Raw genomic sequence first — 19,345 nt, 5'->3', positions numbered from 1 at the left:
GTACATCGTCTGCGGGGCACCAGTCAGGACGTGCGCTCAGCACTGCAGCTGAGACTTGGGATTAAGGCGCCGCCCGGCGGGACACCTCCCGCAGCCAGCAGAGCAGCCGCGCTCTAGAGCTTTGGAAAAATTACACAGGCTCCTGAGGCTTCACGCAGGCGCAGTGTAGGCGCTGAGCAGGGGCCCCCCGCGGCTCAGCCTCCAGCCGCCTGAGTCCTGGAGCTGCCCTAGCATCTCCTCCTGGAATGTGGGCGGAGGGCGGTCCCCTTCACCCAGGTGGGCGTTTCTAGGATGCTAGGTGGGGTGGACTCCAGCCCGGGTGCAGAGGGTTGTGTGACCCCACGGTGGGCCAGGAGGGGAGGGGCCTAGCGGGTGGGCGGGACGGAAATGGGCGTGGCAAGCGTGTGGGCGGGGCCAGACCCAAGGGACAGGATTCACCAGTATTGTCCCTGCCGGTCTCTTGTCAGTCTCCAGCGAGCCCCTCCACACCTTTCTCCGAGTCTTTTCTGGATCCAGAGAGGCTGGTCTGACAGCGTCCCCTGCGCAGGATGGTCTTCCCTGGGCCCGACCCCTCTCCTGCTCAGACGTGGGACCCCGGGGACAGCCTGAGATCCTGTGGCTTATCCACAGGTCCCCAACCCGCCAGGCACCTCCGAGAGTTAGTGAGCAGCTGTTTGGGGCAGAAAGGAGGTGGGGGTGAGGGTGTGGAGGGTCCACAGCTGGGACTCGGCACAGGGAGGAAGGGGCAGTCTGGGTGGGCCCAGCTCCTAACGCCCGTCTGCTGCTGGTATCCCCTGGGTCTGCCCTGGGCCACCTCTTAGTGTACGATATCTGGAAGCCTTGAGAGAACCAGGTTTGGAGCTTACTTCCAGGTCAGGGCTGGGTTTCTCTTCCACCTGAAGAGCAGGGAAACCTGGGGCTGCCTCGCCAGGTGGCCTGTGGACTCCCGGAGTCCTGTCCCCTGAAGTCTTCTGGAGCTGATGGGGGCCTAGGGGCTGAGGGTCCTCTGGACCAGGGCCTCCGTACCTCAATTGCTCCCATCCTGGGTCGGGGCTCAGACCTCTGGGAAGGAGAGACCCCCCACCCCTAACTGTTCCCTCTGTTGCCCCAGCTGGGGGCCAGGTGCAGGTAAGGCCCAAGGACAAGCTCCACCCCACCGCCAAGCCAGCAAGCAGGTGGGATGGGGTGTGGGGTGGACTCAGCCCCAGGGGCAGAAGGGGGCTCTCACGGGACCCTCCCCAGGTGAAAGCACAACGTTGTCAGGTGTGTGTCCTTTATTGCCTTCAGTTGGGGACACACGTGGGTAGGAACAGCTGTGAAGAGGTGACAGCCTCAGGCTATGGGCAGCCTCCAGAAACCTAAGTCTTTGTGACCTCCTAACTGTACCGAATAGTTACATTCCGATCGTTAACTTAATTACAATTAAAATGATGAACAGAGTGAGGCTAAAGACCAGGGCCACAATGTTCAGGCACTTGGCGGTGGATGAGTAACTCTTGGCACCAACCATATCCTGCATCATCTTCCGGTCCCTAGACTGGGGGAGAAGACATGGTGAGGGGGACCTGGGCAGAGCCAGCTGCTGTGACTCAGGTCTCCCCTGCTGGTCCCTGCTCAGAGTACCCCCCCCCCACCTGCAGCCAGATCAGGACCCTCCTCTGCCTCTTCCTTGGAGCCTGGACAGTTCATGGTCATGGGGTCCCTCCCTCAGAACATCTCAGCTTCTCCAGGGGTCCCAGGGCCCCCCTCCTCCTCCTGACCCCTCTGCTGGCCTCACCCCACAGGCAGTCAGGGTGTGGGAGTCCCTTTGTTCTTTCTGAGAGAACTAATTTCTGGGATGAGCAGTAGGTAATTGCTTAGAGTCCTGGGGACCAAGCCTGACCCTGCCACTCCCGTGTCCCTGGTACATACAGTGACCTGTACACCCACATGTGCACACACCCAATGACTCCACAGTCGCAGGGCCCTGTGGGCAGGAAGACCCCCGGGGGCCCACACGCCCCACCCACCTTCACAGAGTAGGCGAACGCCACGAAGCCCAGGCAGCATGTGTTGCAATAGATGGAGTTGAACAGGGACCAGACGATGTGGTCCGGCACGATGGTCTCAGGCTGGATGTTGACCACGGTGGACACCACGGGTCCTGGGCCCTGGGGAGTCCCCCAGTTCGCCATCTCATGTTCCCTCTTCATCATGTCTGGCTTTGGGGAGCTAGTGTGGTCTCAAGGCAAGAAGGTGGAAGCTTCCTGAAGCAGAGCCCTGAGCAGGGTGCTTTGGTGCTGGACATGCTGGGGGCCCCTCCCTTCAGGGTAGTTCCGACTTTTAGGAAGTGTCGATTTACTGCGGTTTTCAAACCTGGTGATTTCACGGGTATGAGAAGGAGGAAAAACCCAGGATTGTCAGGTGACAGGAGAAGACAGTGCAGGGCAGCCTGCAGTGTAACGGCCGCTTCCTGACCCTGTCACTCGGGACCATTCTTGTGGCTCATTCAGGGCTGGGGCGGGTCCTGGGGCTTTTTCCTGCCCAGAGGCCCCCCTCCCTTCCCCCTCCCCAGCCCTTGTGCAGGTCTCACTGTGCCCACGCAGGGCCCCTGGGCGAGTCTGGGCGGTGAGTCGGACCCAAGTCTGGTCTGGACGCCTATGAGAAGCAACGCATGGAGGTTTCTCTCGCTCTCCCCTCCCCTCTCTCTAAAAATAAGTCAACAAAATCTTCAAAACACCCCATCTGGGACCTGTTTGGGCTTCTCCAGCACAGGGTGGGAACAGGGGTAGGGTGCTGCTGGCAGTGCAGGGGGTGGGGGGTGGGCCTGGGAGAGGCCATGGCGATGGAGGGGCCGCCCCGGGCACCCTGGGTGCTGACCTCCTCGTGCTGGGGGCAGAGGACACCACGGGCCAGCTCTGTGGCCCCAGCACCGAGTCAGGGGTGCTGTTGGACGGCCTGCGCACAACCCCGGGACGGCTGGGCTTCGGCTCCTTGGGACGCCGGCTGCTGCTGGAGCCAGTCCGCATGGGTGTGGCGTCCACCAGCTCCGTGGCTGAGGGCGGGAGGAAGGCGCCTGTTGTCACCCTGTCACCTCTGTGGCCGGCCACATGATGCATGTCCCAGCTGGGTCTCCCTGCAACTATGGACGGGGTGCAGGAGGGTGGGGCGCAGCTCCACCTCCCCTCCTGGGACACTGGCCTGAAGCACCCAGCTTGTTGTGACCCGCAGGTGGTAGTGTGCGTGCCTCTGCCCGGAGAGGGAGGGGTCAGGGCTGGGGACAGGGTCCTGTGGAGGGTTCGAGGGGATGGAAAGCCCTGCTTTGCCCAGGGAACACTGCCAGGCGCCCCTTGCCACCCCCCTGAGGCTGCACAGCAGGCGTGGCCCTTCCATGGGAGAGGCCGCAGGTGCGGCTGGCGTCCCCACGATCCCAGGCATCCAGTAGTGGGAGCTCACGGCGGGTGGGGGTGTCATGCCGGGCTGTGTCTCCCAAACCCACAGCCAGGGAACCCGGCCGGCAGCCCAGGCATCTGCCCTGACCTGGAACTGGACCAGTGACCCTTTGGATATCAGGTTGGCGCTCAACCACTGAGCCATACCAGCCAGGGCTATAGCTGTTTTTAAAATGAGTTAACAAGTATTTTAAAATTAAAACAAGCAGCACACTTGCTAGTGAAAGCCCTGCTCCCCTTCAGGAGGGTGACTCCCACCCTGGAGCACCGTCCCCATCACACTCCAGAGGAGGAGCCAGTGCACCTGGGCAAGGCGAGTCTCTAGGGGTGGAGACACAAAAGCTCCCCACCCCTCGGGCCCTGAGCCTTCTCCGTCCCCTGCCGCCGTGTAATCTGACACTCTCTTCCTTGTGCACAGCCAATCCCCAATTTCCAAGAAGTTACAAAAGGAAACTTGCGAGAAATTGAAACAAGCAAGGAGGGGACGCACGCACTGAGCCCACAGCACCCCTGGGTCCTGAGGACATTTGCTCTGTGTAGGGACCATGAACCACAATTCCCAGCACTTCATCAATGGCCTGCATGCCGAGGTCCCCCCATCCTATAGTGTGGTCAAGGAGGAACACGGGGTGGCTGTGCTGGGGGCTCCCCAGATCTCAGCGCCTGTGACAACCACCGTGGTCAACATCCAGCCCGAGACCGCCGTGCCCGACCACATCGTCTGGTCCCTGTTCAACACGATCTTCCTCAACGTCTGCTGCCTGGGCTTCGTGGCGTTCGCCTACTCTGTGAAGGTGGGTGGGTGCATGTGCGCCTGTCAGGAAAGTGGGAGTGAGCTCCGGGGTTTGCTGCCCGGATGGTCCATTATGGGGACACCCTTCTAATTGTGCATGTGGGTGTGCAGGTCGCCGGGAGGCTGCCAGTTAAGTCCCTACCGAATGGCCCAGTAACATATCCCTTAGACTCACACGTAATCCCAGGGCTCTGTCAAAAAGGGCAAAGGGACTCCCACACCCTGACCCCTGTGGGATGTGGCCAGCAGAGAGCAGGTCTGGGGGAGGAGGGGCCCTGGGACCCCTGGAGAGGCTGAGAGGTTCTGGGGGGGGACCCCCTTGACCATGACCTGCCCAGGCTCCAGAGAACAGGCAGAGGAGGGTCCTGATCTGGCTGAAGGGCAGGGGGAGGGGCTCTGGGCAGGGACCAGCAGGGGAGGACCTGAGTCACAGCAGCTGGCTCTGCCCAGGCCCCACTCCAGGCCCCCCTCACCTCACCAGCTCTTCTCCCCCAGTCTAGGGACCGGAAGATGGTGGGTGACGTGACTGGGGCCCAGAGCTACGCGTCCACTGCCAAGTGCCTGAACATCATGACACTGGTCCTGGGCCTCCTTGGGACCATAGGGTTCATTGTTTTTCTGGCCTTGGTGGTCTTCCCGACAGTCAGCTATGCAGTAACACAAGCCATGCAGAACCGCGGAGGCTACTAGGCGCTGCCCTCAGCAGGGGGACCCCGTCTCCCCACCCCCTCCCGGCTCTGCCCCACCCCCCCACCCCTTCATACAGTTGCTGAACCCAATAAAGTGCACCTGGAAGTGACAATGTGGACGTCTCACTCATGCGTGGAATCGAAGGAACTGACCGGACTAACACCAGATAAGGACAGACTGATAGAGAGCAGGCTGCCAGCACTGTGGGGGTTGCTCGGGCCGGGGTGGGTAGAGGTGGAAGAGGGCAAAAGAGTGATAAATAGGAAGGGGAAAATACAATAAAATGAACTATGAAAATAGATTTCAGTAAAGTGCAAATGAAAGTAAAACTGAGGCCCGCGCTCCCTGTCCTCGCCCTGCACGGGCCTCCCCGAACTCTCGCCCCCAAACCCCGAGGTGTGGGAACACGGCCGACCTTCGTGGCGGCCGCACAGCCGCGGTGTGGGCTGCGGAGCAGGCGGTCTCTGGGGCTGCAGGCGAGTTCTGTGTGACAACCAGGAGGGCCCCTGCGTGGGGCCAGCGACACGCACAAAACCACGCCGTCCAGTTTAACCAGACGCAGAGGAGATTTCAGGCGGAGCCGACCGAGAGACCTCAGCTCTGACCGGCAGCCGCACCCAGAACCAGAACCCGGGAGCCCGTGCACACAAGGCCCAGGACCCAGGGCCGGGCCAGACTCGGACCTGTGCCACCCTGAGAACCAGAGGGTCTGCGGTCCAGGCGAAAGCCCGGACACGAAACGGCCACGCCGCTGAGCCCTCCAGCGGTAACTCACCAGCCTGCCTGCTCCCACCCCCTTAACACCCTGAAGCTCATCCGGTGAGCGGGGCAGAGCTGGAAACTCTGGGTCTCCCCGCTTCCGGGCGCTGCCCTCTCAAGCCAGGAGACCTCCCCAGCTCCCAACTGCCCTTCTGAGATCTGGCCTTTGAGAGCCTCGGGCATGCACACAGGGACTCCTTACACCTGTAAGTTCTGGGCTGGGACAGGCCTGTGTTAAAAGCAGACTAACAGCAGGGGCCCCGAGTTTAACGACTTTGGCACACACCTGAGAGACCCAGAAAACTGGCAGTCTCAGGAAAGGTCCCAGCCACCACCTTGAACAGCATCGCCAGGGAATGCACGGCATTGACTGGTGGGGGCGGGGGCAGGCCCTGGAGGCCAGTTATGGGGCGTGACCGGGAAAAGCCCAGGAAGTGGGGGTGTTAGCGACAGCGACTCTCCATCTTCGGCACTGACAACGGCCTCAGAGTGCAGGCCCCCTCACCTGGTACAGAGGAGACTCCCCGAAAGTGTCAAGACTTCTGTTTAGGGCATTTCCACTTTGTTTCAGAGCTCCAGGCTTTTTAACAACAATAAAGCCTAAAATAATCCTTATGTCAAAGAAGCATCCTTTCTAGTGAAACTGGTCCGCTTCAGGTGGGTGACCTTGACCCTGCCGAAACGTCCCCAAGGTCCATCCCACTCCAGATGTGGAACCAGTGTACCTGGGCCAAGGCCTGACCCCAGTGGTGGGGACAGGAAACCTCCGGGCCCCAGCGGTCCCCACCCCAGAGCCTGTGTAACCTGACACTCAACCAGGGCCGCCCTCCCGACGCGCAGCCAATCCTGGATTTCGCAAACTCCAGGAAAAGGAAACTTTGGGAAAACTGAAAGTGGCAAGGAGGGGAAGCACCCGCTGAGCCCACGTCGTCCCCGGGTCCTGAGGAAGCCTCTCTGTTTAGGGACCATGAGCCGCAATTCCCAGCGCTTCCTCACCGGCCCCCAAACTGGAGTCCCCCCATCCTACGAGATGCTCAAGGAGGAGCACGAGGTGGCCGTGCTGGGGGCTCCCCAGGTCTCAGCACCTGTAACAACCACCGTGGTCAACATCCAGCCCGAGACCGCCGTGCCCGACCACATCGTCTGGTCCCTGTTCAACACGCTCTTCTTCAACGTCTGCTGCCTGGGCTTCGTGGCGTTCGCCTACTCTGTGAAGGTGGGTGGGGCGTGTGGGCCCCCGGGGGTCCTCCTGCCCCAGGGCCCTCGGGACCAGGAGTTATTGCATGTGGGTGTGCACATGTGCCTGTACAAGTCACAGTGAGTGTGTACCAGGGGCACGGGAGTGGCAGGGTCACCACTGGTCCCCAGGACTCTAAGCAATTACCTACTGCTCATCCCAGAAATTAGTTCTCTCAGAAAGAACAAAGGGACTCCCACACCCTTACTGCCTGTGGGGTGAGGCCAGCAGAGGGGTCAGAGCAGGGGGAGGAGGGGCCAGGTCCCCTGGAGAGGCTGAGAGGCTCTGAGGGAGGGCCTCTGATTCATGCCTGCTCAAGACTCCAGAGAACAGGCAGAGGAGGGTCCTGATCAGGGCTCTGGGCAGGGACCAGCAGGGGAGGACCTGAGTCACAGCAGCTGGCTCTGCCCAGGCCCCACTCCAGGCCCCCCTCACCTCACCATCTCTTCTCCCCCAGTCTAGGGACCGGAAGATGATGCGGGACCTGATTGGCGCCCAGAGCTACGCGTCCACCGCCAGGTGCCTGAACATCTGGGCCCTGGTCTTGGGCCTGCTCATCATATTTGGTGTAATTCTGGCTGCCATCACCATTTCTATCATTTCTGTTACTTGACTGGCTCGCTGATAAAATGAAAGAAATTCTGACGTCCTGAAGAGTTAAGAGGCTTCTGGTGTCTGTCACCTTTTCACAGTTGTTTCCGCCTACGTGTGTCCCGAACTGAAGGCAATAAAGAAACACGCACCTGATAACGTTGTGCTCTCACCTGGGGGGGGTCCTGTGAGAGCCCCCCTCTGCCCCTGGGGCTGAGCCCACCCCACGACCCGTCCCACCTGCTTGCTGCGCTGGCGGTGGGGTGGAGCTTATCCTTGGGCCTTACCTGCACCTGGCCCCCAGCTGAGAGCAAAAAAAAGTTTTGGGGACAGGGACTTGGGGTCCTTCTCCACTCAGCCCCTGAGGAAGGGCCCCTTTCTTACCTCCGACGGCCACTTGCTGGCTCCAGGAACAACCCTGTTTGGACATGAACTTTGCCCCCGGCGACCTCCCCCCGCCCTCTGACCTATTCTAGCAACATCCGCGCTCTGTCTCTGTGCCTCCATCGCGTCCGAACGTGCGGCTCTTCCACGCTCTGTCTGCCTCCACAGGGGCCCCCTCTGCAGCCGTGACACACCCTGGGGTCTGTGCTCATCCCGACCACTGGGCACTGGTCCTGCCTGACAGTGACCGGAACCTCGGGGTCCTGGGTCTCCCGACTCACCCTGGTGGCAGAGCCTGTGGGCGTTTGTTGTCTCACACGGCAGCCGCCATTGTCACAGCTGGTGCCACTGACCGTTGTGTCACTGGGCTCTTGCACCGGGCTCCTGGCTTCACAGGGCGTCCCCACAGAGCCCCTCAGGGTCAGGGGTCCCCTCAGGGCTTTGCTGTTTCCCTGAGAACGTCCTCCTTTCTGTTCTGCTCCGGGACACCTGTCCCCGGGGAGCGGGGCGACGGGTCCTCCGAGTCCACAGCTGCTGTGACGCCAGCTGCCAGCTGAGTGTCACCCCTGTCAGGAAGCCTGTGCCCTTACCGCGCTCTTTGTCATTTTGGTCTTGTGCTTGGTTTTCTAGGTTTTGCTGGGTGTGCTGAGCGTGGGCTCGTGCTCCTTTATTCTGGGGGAGAATAAGACTCCCCGGGTCTCTCAGGACTGTGCGTGCTCGTCTCCCAGCGGTTTTGGAAACTTCTCATCCAGGGCGTTTTTACAGATGGAGTCTCCATCGCCCCCGAGCCTGCCCTTGCGGACCCCGGGAGTGGAGCCTGCAGTCTTCTCGCCCCCTGGCACTCGCCTGCCTGGGTCTGTGCTCCTGGCACAGAGGTTGCTTGTCCTCCGCCTTCTCAGAGTGGGGCTCTGGGGCAGCCGCACAGTGACCAGACCCCGGGTGTCGGCGGGACCCCGCGTCTGCCCTGCCCCTGAGTTCGTGGCCTTGCTCAGGGCACAGGCACTTGCGGGACGGCCGGCGGGTTCCTGGGCAGATGCGCAATGGCACTTGTCACGGTGTCCCCTTCTGTACTGAGATGTGGACATTCACTGTTGACCTTCAGGGGGTCAGCGCTCAGCCCGAGCTTTACCCGATATGCTGTGTCCAGCGCATCTGCTGCCCGAGTTTCTGCAGCCCCTCAGCCATGTCTGCGCCTGCGTCCCGGGTGCCGGGGCCACATCCCCGAGAGGCTCCTCCGGGTCTGGAGGTCGCTGGACTCACCCACGTCCGATCCAAGGCCGAGACTGCCCCGTGTTTCCGGACGTTTTCTTACGCTGAATCTCCTGCTGAACCTCCTCCTGTAAATTCATGTTCATTCTACGAATTTGTTTATTCGCACTTCATTCCTTCACGCTTCTCATATTTCATATTTGCACGAGTTTTTGTTTCCGTTTTTCGTATTCGTTGATGTTCACAGATAGATCTTATTCATTTTATAACTTTTAGGAGAAGTTCTATTCACTCATTTATCCGGCAGGGACTCGCTGCGAGAGCCCCGACTCTGGCAGGAGGGGCTGCAGGGGGGACACTGTGTTGTGTGGTGGCCATTGGCTCAGCTGTTGGTCCCGCTGTCCCTGTCCACCCCCCATCTGAGGGCTGGGGCCTGGCCCCACCGCTCTGTGGTCCCCTCTGGGTCCTCTTGTCCCCCCGCCGGACCAGCCACCCCAGGCGCTGCTGGGTGGTGGCGGCCGCCCTGCCTCCAGGTGGAGCCCCGTCCTCCCTGCTCGTGGGCGGCGGCTTGTTCTTAGGAGCCAGGCCTGGGACCCTGACCCCGCCGTGGCTCCCACGGGGCCTGCGTTGCTCCTGTTTCAGTTCCTCCTCCAGTGCGGATGTCCGGGCGGGACGCACCCGGAGCCTTCCTGGGGACAAAAGCAGGCTCTTCCAGGCCACTCGGCGTGTCCCGAGCGCCGTGGGCTTTGCAGGTGTTAACAGATTTAATGCTCACAGGATGGGGTAAGTGCTGTTATTGTCCACGCCATCCGACAGGAAACCTAGACACAAAGACGTTGGCCACAGGCCCCTGGTCACGCAGCCTCAGTGGCAGCGGGGCCTGGCCCCCCGCCGCTCTGCCACCTTTCCTGTGCTTCTCTCCACACGTGGCGCCCCTAGCTTTGTACTGGGGGCAAATCGAGACTCAGGAAGGTTGGGGGAGACGGTTCAGGGAACTCCGGGCCCCCACCCCTGCCCAGCACTTCCTGTTGACGCCTTTCTCAGCACCCAAGACCCAGAGCAGCACTTGCCCTGAAGTAAAACCGTCAGGGAAGAGAAGGCCTCGCTGGGCGGTCTGCGGCGGGACACCCGGGTCTTTCCCAGGCCCTGGCCCTGGTCCTGCTGGGGACCGCCCTTCCGTGGGTCCTGGCTCCTCGCGTTGATGGCCCCAACAAGAGCAACCTGTGACTTTGTGATGGCACAGAGCCGTCCTCTCCGTACAACAGTGTTGCAGAAATGGAGTTGGGACCTGGGCAGCGCCCCTCCTGGGGAGCGGCCCACACTGTCTCTCTCCACGGTGACCTGACCCTGAGCACTGGGCAGGGGTGGGTCTGTGGGGCCGCTCCCTGTGGACCCGCAGTCTTCGTGGCCCTGGCAGTACATTGCACAGACGGCCAAGGCTCTGCCAAGCTCGGGCCTCCGGACTGCAACCCGCACACCCAGCCCATCGGGGAATTTTCCAGGGTCAGCCCTTGCCGTGTGCCGGGCGGCGATTGTCCCTGTCCTCTGTCCTCCCTCACTTGCTGACTGCAAAAAGCTGTGAAGACGGGCTGTCCCTTCCCCTGGTGGAGTGTGCCCGCAGCCAACCGTTCAGAGCACTGGGGACCATCATTCTTGCCCTGAGCTGAGGGTCCAGGCCTCCCAGGAGTCTGCTGCTGTCCAGCTCCTCCAGATTCCACTGTGGGGACCCCCGTGGTGGCTGCTCTGCTCCTCCCACAGCCCTGTCCAGTTCCTTAGATTCTGGGGCCTCAGGACACTCCAGGCCCCTCCTGGACACCTCCTGCCCAGCGGGCACAGCCATTCCTCCCAGGGGCTCTGGCCCTTCACTGGAGGAAGGGCTTGGGGAGCGCAACCTGGGCTCTGGGGGGCTCCTCGCCTGCGCGTGGAAGCTCTGAGGCCCCGCCGCGGAGGGAGGTGCCTGCTCCTGTACTAGCCGGCACACACGCGTGTCGCTGTCCACGTGCCTCATCTCCATGCAGAGCCACGACCCCCTGTGGCCCCTGGGGGCCCGCCCAGCCCTGTGGGACCCAGCCCCTCTCTCAGAAGGGACAAGTCCCAGTCTCATCACAGACACAGGCACATCTGCTCAGTTGCCAGCGCAGATCTCAGAGTGTCGGGGTCCCGGGACCACACCCCCGAGACACCTGCTGGAGGCCAGGCAGGAGCTCCGTGCTCAGTGCTGCCGCCACTGTGTCCGGGTGCCCGGCCTGCCTGCCCTCGGGAGCCTGTCCCCTGGAGCGTGTCCCCCTCCGTCAGGCCGCGCTCTGTCTGGGATGCTCCTCAGTCCTGACGCTTTACAGGGCTGGTTGTTTCTGTGTGTGTGATCATGGGCAGCGTGACCTCGGCTCTGAAGCAGAGAAATGGGGCCTTGGGGACAGGATCGGGGGTGATCCCGGAAGAGCCGCTGCTGTTGCTACTCACTGCTCCCCTGCTGGGCGGCTCCTGGGGACCCTGAGGGTTTAGGAGATGCTCACTTGTAGGGGAACAAGGGCATAGGCATCCTTGTGGGAGTGACGGCAGGTTGGCAGGGACCTGCACTGTGAGGGTTTTTAAAGGCTGGGGGTTAAGCCCTGGCTGCTGTGGGTCCATGGATTGATCCCCGGCCTGCGAACCCGAGAGCAGACAGTTTGATTCCCAGTCAGGGCACGGGCCTGGGTTGCAGGCCGGGTCCCCAGTTGGGTGTGATGTTCCTCTCCCTCCCTTCTCCTCTCTCGTGAAGCACCTGAGTATAATGGGGACAGAGAAAACAGAGGCTGGGGGTTACAGGAGGTCTCAGGCAGAGAGTCAGTACAAGACTCTCCTCCGTCTTTATGCTGATATGCCAGAATGAGGTCACCCCCCCACTTCCCGTGTGCTGGGTGTGGTTGGAAGACGGCACCGACTATATTTCTGCTCCATCTTAAACCCCCGAGTGGGTGGTTTAAGCCGTTGGCCCTGTGGTTGGGTTGGAGGGCAAACTATTTACTCCTAAGGGTCCTTGGCTGAGGGGAGACGGCATTTCCTAGATGGCTGCAAAGCGCTGGTTGGACTGTCTGTCTCGGCGTCCCTCTTCCACTGTCCTGCCTTCCTCAGTGGGACCTGGGGGGAGGGGTGAGCGTCCCGAGGCCTGGGGTCAGAGGGACACTTTCCTGCAGCGAGACTGTGCCAGGTCCACGGGGCAGGCGCCTTCCCTTTCACTGTGAACGTCTTACTCTTGCAACCACTCTGGGTCTTTCCATTTTCTTATAGGCACTTGAGAACATTTGTTCATTCCTTTTACAGAGAAAGAGAGAGGGACAGAGAAACACTGCTTGCCTTCCCACCCAAACCCCGACAGGACACGGAACCCACAACCTACCTAGGAGCCCTGACCGGGAATTCCAACCCACTGAGCCAATGGGCCAGGACCACTCTGGGTGCTTTTCAAGGAGAGGCTCTGGGCCCAGCTGACTTAAGTCTGGGGCCTCGCCACCCCCAGGCCACCAGGGGGAAGGCCTGGCAGAGACGGATCAGGGAACCGAGGGCCTCTCCCAGGGCCCTCCAGGAGCAGCCCCTGAGGGCCTGGACAAAGATTTGGAAGCAAACGACCTGTTCTGATGGTCAAAGCAAAGCTCAGCTGCCAGGGACCAGCAGATGTCCAAGGTCCGGCCTTGTCTGCGCAGGTCCCCAGGGCAGGCACCCATTCCAGGTCACATGCCACCCTCGGCCTGCCAGCCTGCCCAGCCCCCAGCCGAGAGTCACATGGGCCTTTAATCAGAAGCAGCACCAGACCTCTGATTTCCCGGACAAAGTTCTGTTTTCCCCGGTTTGGGATTGTTTTCCTTCCCACTACTGCAACTTTTTGGACGTGAACTGAAGAATTTTAGCCCAAGTTCTTTGACGCTCAGTTCATTGCGGGAAAAGAGTCTTCATTCTCTCCACTAGAGCTGACAGACAACATTCTGTCCCTGTCAGGCGTGCACCCCAGTCACAGGCAGAGCTGAGCGATCACCCCCACAAACCTGGTGCCCACGTGTCACCATCCATGGTGCCCACAGGACTGACCGTTCCCGGGGCTGTGCCTGACACCCCGCCACTGGTTTGTCATCCCCAAGGAGTGCTTCTCACCCCTTCGCCTTTCTCAGCTGCCCCACCCCTGCCCTCTCTCCGAATCTCCGAGTCCTCTTCTTCTTTCTCTGTCAGATTCCCCAGCAAGTGGGCTGGCACGACTGCAGTCTCCTCTGGCTCACGTCACACAGTGCGATGGCCTCTCGGGCCCCCTGCGCTCTTGCAAATGGGTCCCGCGTCTGCAGGGCCAAGCCGCGTCCGTGGTCTGTCTGCGCCTCTTCACAGGCACATCGACCCGGGCAGCCAGCTCGCTCCCTTCTCTGGACGGTTGTAAGTGCTGCACTGGGCGTGAGGGGCACGGGGTGTCTTGAATGGGTTTCTTCAGACGGGTCGTCAGCAGTGGAACTGTCACAGAGTAGACCCGTGCGTTGGGGGGTGAATGATGTACTATTACTGGATGGACCGTCCCTGGTGCTCCAGGCACACACCCCCCCCCCCCACTAGGGACTAGCTTCGCCTTGTCTGCAACTTGGGAATTGTAGTTCTCAAAGTCAGTGATTGGTGAAAAGGAAAGGAATTACCTATTCAAAAGTTATGCAAACTTAAGAGTAATGACTTCACGTTGCCACTAAAATACTCAAGTTCTTTGGAACACCACGAACACACACAGTCCTTCCTTCTCCCCCTGCCCCGTTCAGGGCACTGCATCTGAGGAAAAGAAGTAAAAGTCCGTCATTCTGGCTCCGGGCACCATCAGCTGTGTCGCCGCCACGATCTCCGGTCAATCCAACACCATGTGGCCCCTGCTCAGGGCCCAGCAGCAAGAGTCCTTTCACCCCTTTTCTTCCCAGCAAGGTCTCTCCTCTTCCTAAGCCACATGGCAAAAGGGAGCACCCCAAAGCCGCGTGGTCCCAAACAACCCAGCATGGTGGCTGTGGCTGGGTTTTGATCCCAGCGCCAATCTGACTCCACAGCCCCATTTCCGACTCCTCCCACAATTGGCTACACCTGCCAGCACTCCCGTATTCGTCCAGCTTTACTGGGCTGCCATGGTGAGTCTGGGCAGCTGTGGCCCCCCTGGAGTGGAGCCCATCATCTCCAAGCTGGAACCAGGGGGAGCTGCCTCCCAGTTACATCCTGGGTGTAAAGCAGGGCCACAGCTGTTTAACGTACCCATGGAAGCAGTTGAAGCCCACAGATATGTTAAATGACCCTTCTAGAGGTTACCTGCAAAACTTGCTATGCAGGACCACTCTCAATGGCCCTGCTCCATGTGTCCCACCCTCCAGTTCAGACCTGCGGGTGTGTGTGTGTGTGTGTGTGTGTGTGTGTGCACATTCCATATTTTTAATATTTCCTGGAAACCCTGAGCTCTGGCCCTCATTACAAATCCTTCTTTGGGGGGCCCTGGCTGCACCCTCTTACAGAATTGCAGGGTCCTTCTTTGCCTCTTGGTATAGTCTATACCAGACTGTACAAGTTTGGGTATTTCTATACCCAAAATACAGCGTATTTCTTCTGGTATATTACCTCAGCTTTTTTTGTTTCCACTTTCATGAAATATCTTTTCCGTCCTTTTACTTCAGTCTGCCTGTGTCTTTCTATTGTTTTAAAAAGATTTTCCTTATTTCTTTTTAGAAAGAGAAATGATGGAGAGAGGAGAGAACCATCAGGGGTTGCCTCTGGACCACACCCCACTGGGCCCCAACCCACAAGCCAACCTGGGCCCTGGGGGGTGGGGGGTGTGGAACCCGTGACCTTTAGCTTTGAAGGACCTTCAAGCACCTGAGCCCCCAGGGGTCAGCTCTGTGTGTCCGTGTATTTGGGGCGTGTCCCCTGTAGACAGTCTTCGCCAGGGCAGCCACTGGTAGCCCTTCAGCCCCCGCCACGCGTGTCTTGATTTGCACAGTAAGTTGTCCCCAGACAGCGATACGGGGAAGGGGCTTCTGTTCCCAGTCCGGGATCTGAGCTGCTGCCGGCTCAGCCTCCGCGGGAAGCGTCTCTGGGCTGCACCCTCCAGGCCACGGGCCCCGCTTTCCACCGCCCCACCCGCGGAGGCTGCGCTGCAGGCCGGGGGGCCGGACCCCCTGGAGTGTGTCTGGCCAACACTGAGCTCGTCCACGTGCGGGCAAGAGGGCAGCAAAAGCAGCCCCTGGGTCCCTGAGCCACGAGCGCAGGTCCGTTTGCCGGCCGCCCCCTCCTCTTTCTCAGCAGGGGCCCGGTGCAGGATGGGGTGCGCCGCCCCCCCCGCGGCTTGTCTCCGGCTGTCCGGGCGGTTGGCACGCGATTCACGAGGACGGGGAGGGGGGGAACAACCATCCCAGGAGCCAGGGCGCTCGCCCCGCCCTACAGGCTGCGGGAAGTCGGCCGCGCCCCACCCCAAACCCACCCCGCGCACGTGACTTCGGGGAAACAGAAAACAGCTCCGCGGGAAGGCGGGGTGACTCCCACGGGACCCCGCGCCCCGAACCCGCGCCCCCGCCTCCCTCTGAGCTTGGGGCCCAGGGAACCCCGCCCCTGGCCCGGCCACGCCCCTGACACCCGCCCCGCCCCCAATCGTGGCCCCGCCCCTTTGTCCGTTGCCTCTCCAGGTGCTGCGCCCCCTGCTCCGCCCTGGAGGCCTGGAGCGCTGCGAGTGGAGTCGACCGGGCTTCTCCGACACCTTCCGGGCAACCGTGACCCAGCCGCAGCCTCGAGCACAGGAGACCTGGTGCAGGCCTCCGGGACGCGCGGGAAACGGGTCCCTCTCCGGACACGCTGCTGTCCCGGCTCAGGCCCGGTCCACCCCCCGCGGGGCGCACCACCGCGCCTGGAGCCCGGAGCCCGCTGGCCTCGCGTGGTTCTGCGCTGCCCCCTGGCGTTCACCCTGGCGAACAGCGACCGCAGGGCCCGAGCGGGGCAGCGGCTTGGGGAGCAGAGCGGGGTTTCCCAGGGAAGTGTCACCAGGTCGGGGCCCTCAGTTCCCCGGTCCCAAAGACGGGGTGGGGCGTTAGACCCCGTGAGACCCGAATTCTGAGTTCCTCCGAATTCTGTCCCAGATTGGTCCCCACCGCGTTCCTTCCGAGACCGAAGTCCCAACTAGGACGCGCTTTAACTAGGTGCCTGGAGGCCAGCGGCTGGACCCACACCTGGGGCTTCCCGGTTCGACCTGTGGCTGCTGGCTGTTCACACTGGGGAGACCCACAGAGATGGGGGAGGAACGGCGGCTGGACCTGCCCCTGGTGGCTTGGGGGCAGGGCCAGTGTCCCCAGGGAGGGATTGCTGCCTCTTCCCGGAGTCATTCAGCACTGCCCCTCAACCCCCAAGAACACCTGCATTTGTTGAACAGCCAGCAGACAGCAGGGCGGGAGCAGGTGCTGGGGGTTCAGTCAGACCCGTCCGCACCCGGGCACCTCCTGGTAGGGGAGGTCGGGTGAGTCCCCCCAGGGGATGGGGACAGGCTGGCAGGAAGGTCCAGGCTGAGTCCTCCTGGAGTTTCAAGTGCTGCAGGTCAAGACAGAGGAAGAGGGAAGCAGGGTACTTGCAGAATTTGTGAGGCGGGGAACCAGTATAAACTGAGGCGAAGGGAGGGTGTGCCAAGGACCCCCCCCCCCAGGAAGAGAGGAGGATGAGAGCCCAGGCCCCGGGGTGTGGTGGGAGGAGAGGCTCACGAAGACCCTGGGGTGCGTGGAGTGAATCGGAGGGGCAGTGGTCAGTGTCCGATGTGGACTCGGGGCAGTGGTGTGGCCTGCGTTTTGCTGGTCTGGAGTGGAGTGGGGTCCCACGTCGTGGATGTGCTGCTGAGGTGCTGGGTGTCACCAAGCCCCACCCCCAGGTGCCCAGGTCGCCAGGAGAACCAGGGTCACAGCATTTGGCCTCCACCAGCAGTGCCAGTGCCACCGTGATGGGCCGTACACAGTGGGTTAGATCTCAGCTGAGGGGTCCAGGGTCTCGGGCCAGTAGCCACCCTGCTAGTCCCCCGCCCAGGAGCAAGCAGCTGATGGTGGTCATTCTGAGGTCCCTTCACTTGCCTAGAGGCCACAGAGTCCTCCCAAGCTTGGACAGTTGGCCCTGTGGTCTGGCCACTCAGCAAGGACATGCAGGACCCACAGCAGTTCTTCCCTCAGCTGCACTGCAGTGGTCACAGGCCCGACAGGCCGACAGGCCGGGAGCACACACACTCGTGCTGTCTGTTAGTCCACTCGCAGGCAAGGTGGCCCCCAGCGCCGGCCTCCGCCATGCTCCCTGGGCCCTGACTCGGATCGAGGGGGAGGGTGCCTTTCTGAGTGCCTGCCAGTGACAACACCCCTGAAACAGCCAGAGGTGCTCCCCACTCAGCACGGAGACTGCACGGGCTGTTTGCCGTCCCTTGTGACCCGCACGGGTGCTGGGTCGAAGCTGCTGACGTGTTCAGCCCTGGGCACGACCGCCCACCTGGAGCTGCTCCTCTCCCTCTGCGGCTGTGGGACAGACGGGAGTCCGTCCCACACAAGGACAACCTGGGAGTCCAGGCAGAGGACTAGGTCTGGGGGTTCAGTGCAATCATTAGGGGTGACGGGGCCCACCCCTCCACATCTCAACATGCAGCCCCAGGCTGAACTTGGTCGGGGTCACCAGTTCACCCGTTCCGTAAGCCACAGAAGCAACATCACTGAGCATTTGCCACCTCTGCCACTGGGCGGGGCCGAGCCCAAAACCCTACGTGGGCACAAATCAAGAAAATACGTCCCCAGAGAAAGAAAAGAAATTATAAAATTCAACACAACCTATTTTACCCGAAGTTTTGGAAGGCAGCAAAGGCAGCCCTCCAAAGGAGGTCCGTACCGCAGCGCGAGCACTGGAGAAGGGAGTCCTGAAACCCACCCCTGACCGTCCGCCCCGGGGAGCCGGGGGAAGGAGGGGCGGTGTGAGCCCGGGGGAAAATAAACACTGGAACTAGAACAGAGGTCAGTGACCTTGAGAGCAGGAAAGTGTCTTTTTAAAACAACTGAACCAAAGCTGGTCATTTGGGGGTGGGCCGGGGGACATCGGGGGAACCGGACCGATGCTCCCGTGCTCAGGTAACCAAATAGAGAGATAACATGGAAGTCCCTACCAGGAGAAGTGTGAGGCAGCCACTGCTGTCCCCATGCCCGTGACAGGGATGACGAAGGGCGCTCCAGACAACTGCACACCCACGAATTTGACAACTGAGGTGGAAGGGACTCGTCCCCAAACAGTCCACTCCTAAATAAACCAATGCTCACACGAGGAAAAAAGATAAATGAAATAGGCCTGTATTTATAGAATCTATTGAGCCCTGGCTGGTGTAGCTCAGTGGATTGTTGCGGGCCTGTGAACCAGAGGGTCACAGGTTCAATCCCTGGTCAGAGCACGTGCCTGGGTTGCAGGCCAGGTCCCAGTGGCAGGCGTGCAGGAGGCGGCCATGCATTGATATTTTTCTCCCTCCCTTCCCTCCTGTCTATATGTAAGTAAAATCCTTTAAAAAATTTTAAATCAATTGAAGCAATAATTAATAACCTTCCAAGCAAGAGAGCACTGGTCCCAGAAATTTCCACTGGTGAAATGTATTAAACTTTAAAAAGGATTTTTATTTATTTATTTTTAGAGAGAGGGGAAGGGAGGGAGAAGGAACATCAATGTGTGGATTCCTCTCACCCACTGGGGGGCCCTGCCAGCAGCCTGGCCATGTGCCCTGACTGGGAATCAAACCGGCAACCCTTGGGTCCTCGGGCTGGTGCTCGGTCCCCTGAGCCACACCAGCCAGAGCTGATTGTATTAAACTTTTAAGAAAGAAATATTATCCACTGTCTACAATCTTTTCTGGTAAAGAGAGACAGGAAAATTGCTTCTCACCTCATTTTGAGGCCAGTATGACCCTAAGGGATCCAGAACCAGACAAAGGCATAAGAAGGGAAATAACCTACAGACGCCTCGTGTATACAAAACCCCCAACAAACCATGAGCCAGTCAGATCCGATCATGAATTGCACTCCACGAAAGAATTCTACGCCTCTACCAGGTGGGACTGATTCCAGGTGTGCAAGGCTGTTTTAAGAGTTAATTAATGTATTTCACATCTACAAGCTAAGGAAGAAAAATAATGCCCTGGCTGGCGTGGCTCAGTGGATTGAACACCAGTCTGCAAACCAAAGGGTCACCAGTTCGATTCCCAGTCAGGGCACAGGCCTGGGTTGTGGGCCAGGT

The 19,345-nt window shown here is 60.5% G+C and overlaps 3 protein-coding genes across 3 annotated transcripts; 2 read left to right on the top strand and 1 right to left on the bottom strand.

Moving 5' to 3' along the window:
* Positions 1–212: 212 nt before the first annotated feature.
* On the bottom strand, positions 213–3,704 carry LOC128626336 (interferon-induced transmembrane protein 3-like). The gene is made up of 2 exons (XM_053658319.1): positions 2,010–3,704; positions 213–1,537 (listed from the first exon to the last, which is right to left on the bottom strand). The coding sequence occupies exons 1-2, from the start codon at positions 2,193–2,195 to the stop codon at positions 1,394–1,396; spliced, it is 330 nt and encodes a 109-aa protein (XP_053514294.1). The 5' UTR covers positions 2,196–3,704; the 3' UTR covers positions 213–1,393.
* Positions 3,705–3,876: 172 nt separating this feature from the next.
* LOC119053670 (interferon-induced transmembrane protein 3-like) lies at positions 3,877–6,288 on the top strand. The gene is made up of 2 exons (XM_053658316.1): positions 3,877–4,225; positions 4,720–6,288. Exons 1-2 carry the CDS (start codon positions 3,977–3,979, stop codon positions 4,912–4,914), a joined length of 444 nt encoding a protein of 147 aa, XP_053514291.1. The 5' UTR covers positions 3,877–3,976; the 3' UTR covers positions 4,915–6,288.
* Positions 6,289–6,540: 252 nt separating this feature from the next.
* On the top strand, positions 6,541–7,660 carry LOC128626334 (interferon-induced transmembrane protein 3-like). Its single transcript, XM_053658317.1, has 2 exons — positions 6,541–6,889; positions 7,368–7,660. Exons 1-2 carry the CDS (start codon positions 6,641–6,643, stop codon positions 7,521–7,523), a joined length of 405 nt encoding a protein of 134 aa, XP_053514292.1. The 5' UTR covers positions 6,541–6,640; the 3' UTR covers positions 7,524–7,660.
* The last annotated feature ends 11,685 nt before the right edge of the window (positions 7,661–19,345 follow it).

Source organism: Artibeus jamaicensis, unplaced genomic scaffold (assembly GCF_021234435.1).
Source record: "Artibeus jamaicensis isolate MK-2021 breed Jamaican fruit bat unplaced genomic scaffold, CSHL_Jam_final scaffold_537, whole genome shotgun sequence".
Taxonomy (NCBI): Eukaryota; Metazoa; Chordata; class Mammalia; order Chiroptera; family Phyllostomidae; genus Artibeus; species Artibeus jamaicensis.
This window is presented reverse-complemented; position numbering and strand designations above follow the sequence as displayed.